At 29.9% G+C, this 13,795-nt stretch overlaps 1 protein-coding gene and 1 long non-coding RNA gene across 2 annotated transcripts; one reads left to right on the top strand and one right to left on the bottom strand.

Annotated features, from left to right (window-relative positions):
- Positions 1 to 934: 934 nt before the first annotated feature.
- On the bottom strand, positions 935 to 3,033 carry LOC102664591 (uncharacterized). The gene is made up of 5 exons (XR_420315.3): positions 2,950 to 3,033; positions 2,201 to 2,869; positions 1,843 to 2,090; positions 1,724 to 1,768; positions 935 to 1,636 (listed from the first exon to the last, which is right to left on the bottom strand). It is a non-coding gene; the product is annotated as an uncharacterized lncRNA (long non-coding RNA).
- A 771-nt stretch (positions 3,034 to 3,804) lies between these two features.
- Positions 3,805 to 4,263, top strand: LOC106797689 (uncharacterized). Its single transcript, XM_014772527.2, has one exon. It carries the CDS (start codon positions 3,805 to 3,807, stop codon positions 4,261 to 4,263), a length of 459 nt encoding a protein of 152 aa, XP_014628013.2.
- The last annotated feature ends 9,532 nt before the right edge of the window (positions 4,264 to 13,795 follow it).

The following is a 13,795-nucleotide window of genomic DNA, read 5'->3' on the forward strand; positions in this document are numbered from 1 at the left end:
TTGTGCAATTTTAGTACAGTTGCCTAATTTCTAATGTCTCATCCTCAGTTGACTATGAGTATATGTTTAATTAACTTTATTTAATTTGAAAACTTTTTTTTTCTTCATCTTCCTCTTCCTCATGTTCTTCCTCTTCTTCCTTGCTTCACGCTCTTCCCCGCTTACTCTTCTTCGCATCTTCTTCCTCCTTGTTCGTTGAACCCCATCATCTTGTTCTTCCTCAAATCCCATTATCTTCCTCTGCCTCAAACCCTATCATCCTTTGTTGATGGAAAGCAGTGGGTATTCGCATAGCACTGGTTCTGGGCTCAATAGACGTCGTGTTCGTTGTGAATGCGACTTAGATCCTCCATTGGTCACTGCCTGGACTGACAATAATGTTTGCAGAAGGATTTTTGGTTGTGGGAACTATAAGGTTTGTGACTGGTTCTGTGTTGTTTTGGTTGCTGAAATATATTTGCTCCTAATATTTTGTTTGGGATTTTAGCAGGACTCAGGGAGGTAGGGGTGTAATTTCTTTGAATGGTATGATCCACCATTGAATCCTCGTGTGAAGAAAATTATTGTTGGGTTGATGAGGAAACTGGAAGAGCTCAAGAATATTGAGAATGAACTCAGGACAAAGCATATTGAGTTGTAAAAGAGAAAAAAAATTGTTGATCAATGGGATTATTGTGTCTTGGGTTTTTACATTGTTAGTGGTTGTGTTGGTTGTTAGTAAGGTGTAATCATGTAGTGTTGTATTAGTTAATAGTTATCCTATTTGATGTAAGTTTGGTGTAGGACTGGAATGATTGTATGCATCAATCTATTTGGTATCAATGAAAAATGAATCCTTTATTTGGTATCAATTTGTTTACTGAGTAGTATTCCAAAGTACCAATCAAAATAATGGACTAATAATTAGCATAGATAATGAAAATCAGATGAACAATTAGCATAAATAACTACTTTATATGAAGGGATATCAATAATGAGTACTTGCCTATGAATGGTCTATAGGCATTTGAAGTGTACCAAAACACACCATTCTTAGACAATCAAAATACATAACAGCCAACATAGTACCAAGAATATCCAAATTACAACCAAAAAATATTCCTAAAATACAACCACAAAACATTCACAGGAACTACAAAGTTTAGTCCGCATCCAAGCAAGTTTTTTTCCGTGGAGACTGGTGCAGAGTCTGTGGTGCAGATTCAACTACATTGTGACTGGTTAATCTACCAAATGAAGTATGGTTGATTGGTGGTGCAGCAAATGATGCTTGGCTACCAAGTGGTGCAAGAGATGGCACAGATGAAACTTGACTCAATGGAGTTGCAGCAGAAGAAGCTCAACTCACATGAGGTGCAGTAGAACTAATTTGAATCATTGGGAGTGCAATAGAACTAACTTGAATCACTGGAGGTGCACCAGAACTACCCTAACTCTGTGGAGGTGCACCAAATGCACGTGCGGTTGACCTTGTAGTTCTCAAATTAACACCTTCAATTGAATTAGCAGTAGATGCTGATTGTGATGAACCATTTAGAGTTGGTATAGGTGCAACTGATTCAGCAATAGGTGCTTGTTACGCTGATGCAGATGTTTCACCAAGTCCAGACTTAAAGATTGGCTCCATCCTTAATTTCTGCAAACATCAACAAAAAAACAAATAGTTAAATGAAGCAAGCATAAATGAAGAAATTGTAGTTTTTTAAACAATTAATTTGTAAACCTTATTTGGAACAGATCGGGGTGCAGCTCTTTTCCTTTTCAAATTCTGCAACATTGACCACAAATAAATTGAAGTCCTTAAATTAATAAATATCCAAGCATATGTGCATTATCAATTACCTTGTTTTCACCTTTAGGAATCTCCCTGTCAGCCCTTGTTTTACCTTTACAAGTTCGTTTGTTGTGTCCAACTTTTCCACAAATTTGCAAACAACAGATAATTTTTGCCTAGGCAACTTGTACCTGTCTTGTGGCTCATAATTTGCTTTTTTCCTTGCCTTCTTTGGTCTACCAGGTGCTCTTCGGATAGCAGAGGGATGCACTGGTGGAAATCCATTTTCAGGCCATAAATCTGGGCCATTGGATGCCTTAATGTAATATAAGTAGGTTGACAAATAAGTGTTTTTCACATGTTAGTTGGCTGTTACAAATATTCTAAAATTAAAATTCAAATGTGTAACTATTTTAAACAATGTACCTATAACAGGCAGCCACGTAGGCCTCTGGATTATAATTGTTCTGCCACAGGCAAGCTACCCCATGACAGCAAGGGATGCTATTCAGATCCCACTTTCTGCAACTACAAGTTCTTTTGTTTATATTGACCACAAACTTTTCAAAGTTCTTAGACACCTCAAATAGTGAGTATTGATCATCACCACACCATTCAGGAGTCCAACCCCCAGCCTCTCTCTTTATCTTCTCATATATCTCTTGAATTTTAGGACAAATTGGACCATTATACCTCAGCATCTTTTCCATCTGACTCACAATTCTTTGCATTAAATATACCTTAATCCCCTCCATCAAATTGATAATTGGCTTGTCCCTTAGTTCTAAAATAAATTTGTTAAATGCCTCACACATATTATTAACTTGCAAGTCACATTGAGAACTTACATCATATGCTGACTTGGTCCAACAAGATGCATTTAGTTCATTCAATTCTTTCTAAGCACTTTCATCACCCTTTTTTATCTTTTACATAATTCTCTTCCATTCTTGCACAGTGGTGGCTCTTGCGGCTTGCCATTAGTTCCTTCAAATGAGCATCTGGATGCCTCTTTCAGAAGTTACTATACAAATGTCTTACACGTAGACGATGTTGAACATTTGAACCAAGATCCTTTATCACAGTAACCAAGCCCTGAGATTCAGAAATACAAATAAAATTAATAACCATTGAAATGTACATTAATAACAAATCAGAATTAGTAACAAGATTACCTTTTGCTTGTCAGATATAAGGAGCCAATTTTTCTATTGAATACTGTTCAAGTCATGTAATGAAAGCCCAACAACCATGACCATAACTCTGTAGTTTCAGCTTCAACAACTACATAAGCAATAGGTAACATTTGGTTGTTGCCATCTTTGCCTATAGCTGTCAAAAGCTGTCCACCATACTCACCTTTTAAAAAACAGTCATCTAGTCTAATCAATGGTCTACATGTGTTGAAGATATACTTTTGTAACTGCATAATATTTTATTTTTCAGTTTTTAAAATAGGATTTAGTAAATAAGTTGATTTCCTATATTTTAGGGGTAAGTCAGTTTTAATGGATTAGCCTAGTCAATAAGTGGTTCTTATCTTTAAGGAGCAAGTTAGTTTTAATATTCTGTTTTGCTAATATCTTGTTATCTAATTAGTTTATCTTTTGCTATTTATTGTATCGCTGATGAGAACAATTCGAATTAGAATAGAATAATTCTATTTCCTCCGCAAACGTATTGTCTCTCTTCTCTCCTCTGTTTTTTATAATTTCTTCCTCAAAACCAACAATTGGTATCCAGAGCCTTATCCTTACGGGACTTTTACCATGGAAGGTGAAGCAAGTTTTTCCCACATAACTCTTCCAATCTTTGATGGAGAGAATTATGATCTTTGGGAAGTGAAAATGCAATCCTACATGGAGTCTTTGGATTTGTGGGATGCTGTGGAAGAGGATTATGAAATATATCCGCTGCCTGAAAATCCCACCATGGCCCAAATTAAAAATCACAAGGAAAGAAAGATGAAGAAGGCAAAGGCGAGGTCATGTTTGTTCACTGGTGTTTCACAAATGATATTCATCAGAATCATGACTCTTAAATCACCCAAAGCAATTTGGGATTATCTGAAAGAGGAATACGCTGGAGATGATAGAATACGAAGCATGCAAGTGCTGAATTTAAGGAGGGAATTTGAGCTTCAAAGGATGCAAGAGTCAGAGACAATCAAAGAATACTCAAACAAATTGTTGGGTATTGCCAACAAGATAAAGTTGTTGGGAAGTGATTTTGCTGATTCGAGAATTGTAGAGAAAATTTTGGTAACGGTGCCGGAGAGGTATGAAGCATCTATAGCTTCATTGGAGAACACAAAGGATCTGTCGAAAATCACATTGGCAGAAGTGCTACATGCCCTGCAAGCTCAAGAGCAACGAAGGTTGATGAGGCAAGATTGTGTTGTCGAAGGTGTTTTGCCCGCCAAACATCATGAAGTTGATGAAAGCAAAGGATTTTTTCAAGAAGAATCAACCAGCAACCAGCAAAAATAGTGCAAACAACCAAAACAAAGATAAGGATAAAAAGAAAAATTATCCACCTTGTCATCATTGTGGCAAAAAAGGTCATGCACCTTTCAGATGTTGGAGGAGACCAGATGCAAAATGTAACAAGTGCAACCAGATAGGACATGAAGCGGTGATCTGCCCCAACAAAAATCACCATGATGAGGGAGCTCAGATTGCTAATCAAGAAGATGAGGACCAACTGGTTGTGGCCACATGCTTCTTGAGTAGTGAATCAAGTGAAAGTTGGTTGATTGATAGTGGTTGTACGAACCACATGACATATGATAAGACTTTATTCAAAGATTTGAAGCCAACTAGTGTCTCAAAGGTTAGAATTGGGAATGGTGACTATATTCCTGTAAAAGGAAAAGGAACTGTTGCAATTTCAACGTGTTCAGGTACCAAATTAATATCAGATGTTCTTTATGTACCTAACATTGACCAAAACTTGCTAAGTGTAGGTCAGTTGATTAAAAAGGGATTTAAAGTGTCCTTTGAACATCAACATTGCTTTATCTATGACAATTTTGGCCGGGAAGTTCTAAGGGTTAAAATGAAAGGTAAAAGCTTCTCATTTGATCCAGCAGAGGAGGAGCATACAACCTATTTCACTCAAGTCACACCCATGAAATTCAAGCACAAGAGACTTGATCATTGCCATCTTGAAAGAATGCTAAACATGAAAAAAAGAAAATATGCAAAAGAAAATTTGAAGAAGATTCAAATGGAGGAATGCAAATCTGCTAGCACACTAATGAATCAAAAGGAGAAGTTCAGAAAAGAAGAAGGTGTTGATAACATTGATGAAGGATATTGTGGGAGCTTGATTGGATGTCTAATGTATTTCACTTCAACAAGGTCAAACATTCTATTTTCTAAAGAGAACAAAACTGGAATTTTTGTTGACAATCAAGTAGCCATTGCTATGGCAAACAATCCCGTGTGTCATGGGAAGATTAAACATTTCAACATCCAGGTTTATTATTTGATAAAGATGCAACAAAGTGGAGAAGTGAACTTAATTTACTGCAAGTCTAAAGATTAATTGGCTGACATGTTTACAAAGTCACTACCTATCAACAAACTTGAACTCAAAGAATTGGAGTTTGCAGTTCCAAAAGCAAGGAGGAGTGTTGAAGATATACTTTTGTAACTGCATAATATTTTATTTTTCAGTTTTTAAAATAGGATTTAGTAAATAAGTTGATTTCCTATATTTTAGGGGTAAGTCAGTTTTAATGGATTAGCCTAGTCAATAAGTGGTTCTTATCTTTAAGGAGCAAGTTAGTTTTAATATTCTGTTTTGCTAATATCTTGTTATCTAATTAGTTTATCTTTTGCTATTTATTGTATCGCTGATGAGAACAATTCGAATTAGAATAGAATAATTCTATTTCCTCCGCAAACGTATTGTCTCTCTTCTCTCCTCTGTTTTTTATAATTTCTTCCTCAAAACCAACAACATGTAGTCACGAATGCATCCTTGCATGCCTCAAGACAGATATAGAATATCTCAAAAACTGGCCCTCTGCTACTCATGTTACTTTTTACAATGGTCATACTGTTGTTGTTACTCTTGATAATATCGAGAGCATAATATCTTATATGAAAGTATTGCTTCCTTGTTGCACCTTGTATTTTCTCAAGTGCCCTATTTTTAGCTTTGAGCCTGATGATGGGAAAATTTGCAACCCCATCTCTCAAGTGCTACAACAATCAGCCTTTTTATCTTCATGTCTGGTGCATGCCTTAATAAAGAGATGAATTTCATACTTAACCAATCAGTAGTAGCTTGTCTGTTTCTAGCTATCATGAAGCATGTATGAATGTTTCTGAAGGTCACCACCTGCAATGAGTTTTGTGATATTACTTACTAAACCGTAAATGGAATGGACAACCATGCGTACACTTCACAACAACCCTCTTTAAATCATTTTGCTTAATGATCCGATTCTTCTTGTTCACTAACTGCCTCTATATTAGTTTAGGAGTTAAAAATCATCCCCTTCTCAATACAAATTAGAACATCATCCTCAGGCATTCTAAACCTTGGAAACTTTTGGGTCTTTGTCCCTTCATCTTTACTGTCTGGTGGTGTGTCCAACACATCACTATCCCCACCCTCGTCATCAAAGTCTGCAGCTGTGACCCAATTGAATCATTGACCCTTGAATCAGTACTTTTACCGATTCCATAGCCGGTCCAATTTTGAGAACATTAAGTTAGATTATTGAAATGAATTTTACTTCTTCTAATAAAATACTTTTTTCATATACAAAATTAAGAATCAAATCCTTATTAACATATTTAAGGATCCAACAATGTATACCAGATGTATTGAATTTTGTTGGCATCTTGACAGATTAATTTGTGACCCATTTTTCCATTTTATTTCAAATTTTGTACTGCACATGTGTTCTTTGGGATCATGTTTGTGTTATCATTATGTATATGAATGCATTTGATTTGTTAAAAGAAGGACCAGAAAACATTAATATATCCTATTTCATATATGATTTAAAAACAATTATGGAACAACTCAAAACAAAAGATAAAACATTTAATATTCATTGAAGAAGAAACAACTTGGCTATCCAAATATCGTATATCTAAAATTATTAATATTCATATTTTACTTTAAAAAAATAGTTAAAATATAATTTAATTATATATGGAAGAACATTTGTTGAAATACATCAGTTTCTTAAATACATTTCAAAACTTCAAAAAATTAGTTAAATTGGTTATTAACTATCGGTAATGGGATAAACTGTTTGATAAAAAAAATGGAGGTAATTTTATATACATGAAATGGATCCATGAAAAGTATAAATGTTACAAAATATTTCATGGTTAAATATGAAGATTTTAACAGACAAATATTTCTTTAAAAAAACACACAAATATTGTTAGTATAAAAAAATTATAATAATTCATGAAGACTATTCAATAAAAAACTAGATTTCTTGATTATATATATTATCATGTCAACCAATTAGAAATTAAAAAAAAAATAATGGATACCTCAAACCCCTATCTAACATCTAGAAAGAGAATAAAAAAAAATACATGTTTGATAAATTTTTGAAGTGATAAAAAGAGAAAGATAAAATATTAATAAGATATTTAAAATAATAAAATGTTAGTATATCATTACTCTTAAAATTATTCTAAGCATGACTTAGTTCATATAATTATAATGAAAGACAACTAACTTACTGTAAATGAAGAATTGATGTTGGATAATAATATAAAACCAATTCATATAATATCATTTATTCAAAAATGAAAATACCTTTTTCAACAAATGAGTCAAAGATTAAAATAAATAAAATCAATAAACCTGGAGACACACCTCCTACACCAACGGCATTATCAAGTACCATTTGAAATTGAAACAAATAAGAAAGAAACATAAGAAATCATATCATATTTCTTCTTAAACTTTTTCCCATGTTCTAGACAAGATTTTCATAAATCATTTTATAACCAACGTTGTAAATGAGTGGATGAGAATGACGTGTAGGACCCCCTACCCGTTTGGACTATAATGTTAGCTTTTAAGAAATTTGGGACCCTGTCTTAAAAGTCTTCTACTTAAAGTCTCCAAAATCCAAATTTCAGTTCAACAACAATCATCCCACATGGACCAATGTCTTTGATTGCGCAATCAGCGCAATCTAACACCATTCGCTCATCAATTTTGAATCAGTTACGGGAAAAACATAACCCAACCCAAAACAAACAAACAAACAAATAAAAAAAACATTGCTATTACTATACCATTGATTGATTTGTTTCATTGTCATATATCGCACAAAAGACTTGAAGAGAGTACACCACAGTTCCCATATCCACTACCACTTGTTAATGGCATCACGCCTTTCTGCCTCTCTCTTGACCAAGTGGATAATTAACATGAATTTAATTATAATGTACGTAAAGTGCAAAGATTCTTTTATACACAGAAAGTGCAAAGATTTGAAATCATTCAATTGAACTAGAATAATATCAAATAAGTTAATTCATATATTTTGTGGAATTGAAAAACATGAGTTCAATTCACATAAAATATATCATTAAAAAAGAATTAAAAAAAACTTTAAATGTGATTAAATTTAAATCAAAAATTAATTCCATAACAAACTCAAGTGATTAAAGCTTGTTAGAATACTTAGAAGTGTTATTGGAAAACTAAAAATCCTAATGTTATAAACAAAACTAGAATCAAACATAAGTCTCACTCATTTTCATATAGCACATCCCCACCCTAACCATAATCAACCACCACACTCTCTTACATTAATCAACTTTTTTTCATTGACACGATTGGAATTGGTTTTAGTCCAAAATATGGTTAACGTGGTTAGTGGTTACAGGGACAGAGAATCGTATCTCTAATTACTCGTCTGGTAAATTTGGCTATAAAAAAAGTCCTAGAAGCTGCTTCATATATTTTCGGGAATGCGAGTTAATTAGTATGGTCGCAAGTCGCAACGCAAGACACGGCTTTACTCAAAATGGAGGATCTATATCAAGTGCGTGCTTAGATCAGCATGTATATTTTTAATGAATTTGATTTTCAGTATCTTTGCTTCTTTTTTTATCTTGCTAAACATATTGATTAAGAAATTAAAACAAAAAATATTTACTATAAAATTATAGATTAACATAAAAAAAAAAGTTATAAACACTATAATTTTACATATTTCAATTGAAATCTTTCTTTTTTTTTAATTTTCTTAATCAATATCATAAGAACACGGTTAACATAGGCCCTTTTTTTTTACTCAATAATATTTGTATCATTTCATTCACTATCTTTGTTAGTCATATTTGTATCATTTCATTTACTATCTTTGTTAGTGCTTAATTATCTTGAGAAAAAGTGATATGTCGTACCTGTTATAAAACCTAGAAGCTATAATTTTTTTAGCTTCGATAATTGTGAATCCAATTTTGAAAGATGTTAAACCAAACACTCATGTAAAATTGATTTCGATTGAAATTGATTTTTAAATAGTTATTTAATTATGTTAGATTTTAGATATTAAAAGCAAATTTACTATAAAATTTAAGGGGGAAAATTCAATCCAACAAAAAAGTTACTTTTTATCACCTTTAATGAAATTGAGATTTTGAAAAAAAAAACAAATTTATTTAATAATAACTAAATATCTAAATTTAGTTGTTCCCACCATGAAACTAAACAACACCCTAAGTTACCTGAGTTGTTTAAATTTAGTTTCTCAATCCCACTTGTTACGTATATATCATCTAGGGTTTGTTTCATAATGGAAGAGATTTTTTTTTTTGACAATGAAAGAGATTGTTACATCATGCAAAATCCTATTTCATGGGTATGAATAATTTATATCATTATAACTCATTTTTGTGTAGTGACAGCGATAGGTATTAAGATTTGGTAGACGATTCATGCACATACTCTGCATCAAAAGACGGGAAAAATAAAAGAAAAAGAACACCATCTAAGTATTTGTCTTCATTTCTAATAGTTACTTCTATATTCAATTATTGATATTGATATTTAGATTTAAAACTTTACTAAATATTCAACAAGGTAGTGCTAGAGACTAGAGACTCTGTTAAGTGCTAATAACACACTCGGGAAAACTGGTGTTTAATAAACAAATAATGCATATTTTAAAGAAAATAAAAAGCATCTTATTAACTCGTATCCATAAAATACTGGTTAAAAAATAAAAGAAAAAATATTTTATAGAAAATCAGAGAGTGCATATAAAAATCAGAAATAACATTTTTATGTATCTCGATAATAAATTTTTCTGTTTTCATAACATTATCAAAGAGATTTAAAATTTAATTGATTAAGCAGAATGAATATATAAGTTATTATAAATTTTTTAATATTATTTTCAATTCTCACGAATAATAAAAAATAACAAGACATCGTTTAACATTTGTCGAATGAAAACTGTATTAAAAGACACAAATTCAACTTTCTTGACGACAATTGGATAGCTTGTCACGGAACGAATATCATTTTCAACATTACGGTGTTGGTATGAAATATCTATGAGAGGAGATTAATGGTAATTAAGATCCCGAAAAAAAAAATGGCTTAGAAAATTAAAATGTTAAAAAAAGGAAAAAAGACAAAGTTCTCAATCACCAAAGGTAGTGGATAAAAGTATTCATATGCAAGCTAAAATCTTTAACAACGAATCGTGACTAATGATACTTGTAAAGATTTTGCATAATTACAAGTTTCGAATATAAAAGATACTACTACATATTATCTAAATAGAAAATGAAATATCAACCACATTTAAATAAACATAATTAATCATACGAGTTGAACTAACACCCATTAATTTTTACTATAAAAAATCAAACTAAAAATACATTAAGCTGCTAGGCAAGAGCATTAGCCAAAAAAAAATAATTATTAAAAACAGAATAGTCAATGCTTGACAAATTCCGGATTGAAAGACCAAATGTGGAACCACAAAAAAAATAGACCATTTTAATGGTTTTTAAAATGATAAACAGAATGGGGGATTGTAATGCTGTAAAGGAAGGAAGCTAAGCATGCTTACTGATAGGGAAAAGTCAATATTCATCCTGCTTCCAGAAAAATAAATAGTGATAGTTGTTCTTGTTCCATACTATTACTATTTATCCACACCAAATAATATACATAATTCCTTTTGCCATCATATCATGATTTCAAGAACAGAAATGACAGCAATATAATTTTTTAATACACTATTTGGAACACTCTTTTTACTATTAGTTAGAATTTATTAATAGTTATAAAATTTTATTTTTTTAGTTAAATTTCACTCATAATTTTCAATAATTTTAATTAATAATAAAAAGTGTAATTGTTAGTACTCCTTCAAAAATCACTTCTACTGCAGAAAATTCTTGAAAAACAAAATCAGCAACGACGAGATTATTGTTATTAATATTAGTAAGTTACAAATTATATAACGTTACTACTAACATGTTTGGATTACCATTTCTTACATGTTAAGCGTGCTTTTAAAAAATATATTCTTTGTAACTTTTACTTTGAACTAATTCTTGAAGCTTTAGTAACATGAATATGCTATATGTAAATCAAGGATCAAGAAGTTCTAATCTAATAAATTTAACATTGATATCATTGTAAGGTGTCTTTACTCTAAATGAATTAAGATGCGAAACATGAATTATAAATATTAGAATTTAAATTTATAATATATTTTATTATGTATTATTTAGTTATCTCTTTTTCTTATAAGAGTTTCTATATTTTTCCATTATTCTTTCTTAAATTAAAATAAGAGTGATCATAAATACAATATAAAAAGAATGGGACAAGAGAAACTTCTTTCAAATGAAAATCATTAAGAAAATACTATTCATCAATCTATTTTCTCTTTTATCTCAATTTCACATTATTTTTTCTTTAATTTTTTTCTTTTTTATTCATCATTTTACCTGTCACAATCATATCTATGGTTTTCTTTCTCTACTTTTTTTCCATTTTTTATCCTATCACTCCTCTTATTTCCATCCTAATTCACCCCATGAATTCACCGCATGAGGTGTATGAATATTATAACTCCTTTCATTTTTAATTTTTTTACAAAATCATTACTCTTTTTTATTAAGAGAGTAAATATCTATGTATTGCACATGTAAAAACTTTTACACAATAAACAAATTAAAAATTATGATAAATATGACTTTATTTAATTAATATAAAACTCAATAAATTTATAATATATAACAATTTATAATTAAATAATAATATAAAATTTATAATGTATACACTATTTTTAAAATAAATAAAAAATATATCCGAAGAACGTGGAGGGCTGCATGCTATCAGACATCCAAATTCCAATGTATTGTCCCTCCTTTGGGTTTTCAATGGACCATGGCATTCCCACTTTATTTGTTTTTACATTTTTCTCTTCTTGCCTTTGAAGATTTTAGTAAACAAGTTTTTATTTAATTCCTCCTAAAGGAGAGTGTGCATTTTAAAGGAGTAAAATAAAGTTTAATTAACACGCATTATCGGTGTATAAAAAAATATTATATTTAATTACTAATTAAATTCCCTATCTCTATAATTTCTACTTTCTAGTTTTTAGGCTTAAAAACTACTTATTTTAATCTTACACTCATTTTAGTCTTTACAAAAGAAGACATAAAACGAATAATTTTAAGTATAAGAATAAAATGTAAAGATTGAGTAACTATAAAAATTAAATAAGTAATTAAAAAAATTATACAATTAACTAATAAAAAAGTTATATAATTCTTAAATAAATTATTATAAAAATAAACAAATTATCATATGTCACACTTGTGTCTTTAGAATTAGTTGATAATATAAAAACTTTTACTTAGTACATATATTATTTATTCAATAAAATAGAAGAGTTTAATTTTTTTACATTTTTAGGGTAAAAAAATTAATTTTCAATCAATGAATATAAATTATGATTTTTAAAAGATTTATTATAAAAATCAACAAACTTTAACTTGTGAATATGTGATTAGACGATGTTATCAATAAATTCCATTTAAATACAAAAATAATTATAATAATTGATTAAAATAAGTTATTTAAATTATAATAACATAGATAATAATTACAGAATTATTAAAATATAATTATTATTTTTAATTAAAATTATAATTATGTTTTTTCTGATATAATTTCTCATTTTAAAATATTCAAATCCTTTTTTTTATTTCCTCAAGAACAACAAAAATAAAAGTCCAGAAAAATCCAAAGAAAATAAGAGCTTCAAGTAAAGAATAAAAGAACCAATTTCTTGTTAAGACTTAAAAAGGCCGTAAAACAAATCGAATGTGTTGGATGAAAATGACATCAAGGCTAAGCCCTACAAAGTTAAGTCGTTATGTAAACATCATTGTTTGTTTTATTTAAGTAAAGCTGTTCGGACGAGTGATAATAAACAACTCATAATATTGACATCATAATATTGATATAGTAATATAAGATTCACTTTGTTCACATGTAAAAAAGATGATTTATTTAATAGATGAAATTATTTAAATTTTGTTGTATATAAAATTTTCTTAAATTAATAACAATCACACACTACAACAGAAATTAATCTTTGACTCAAAAAATTAAGAAACACATGTGATCTCTCTAACTCAAGACAAAAAAAAGACTAATGATAATAATAATTAATACATTCTATTTTTTATTTTGCAAATTAATGCATTCTTTTGTAAATTTTATTGATATATTTTTATTATTACTTATAATTTGTCAAAAAAATATTAAAAATCATTAAATGAAAATAAAACTTATAAAATTATATTTATGCTAATAATAGAATTTAAAAAAATGTGTTGGGTAGTATGTTTTTGAAATCAAGTGGTCAAGATTGTGCAAGAAGAAATGATAATGTAACTTGTGGATACTGTTACACAAGGGTGAAATGATAGTTCAGGGGTATCAAATGAAAGTAAATTTTAAATAAATATTAAAAAAAAAGGT

Source organism: Glycine max, chromosome 20 (assembly GCF_000004515.6).
Source record: "Glycine max cultivar Williams 82 chromosome 20, Glycine_max_v4.0, whole genome shotgun sequence".
In the NCBI taxonomy this organism is placed as follows: domain Eukaryota; kingdom Viridiplantae; phylum Streptophyta; class Magnoliopsida; order Fabales; family Fabaceae; genus Glycine; species Glycine max.

Bases quoted from the DNA above. Each gene is read 5' to 3' on its own strand.
- LOC106797689 (XM_014772527.2), top strand. From the start codon at position 3,805: ATGACTCTTAAATCACCCAAAGCAATTTGGGATTATCTGAAAGAGGAA.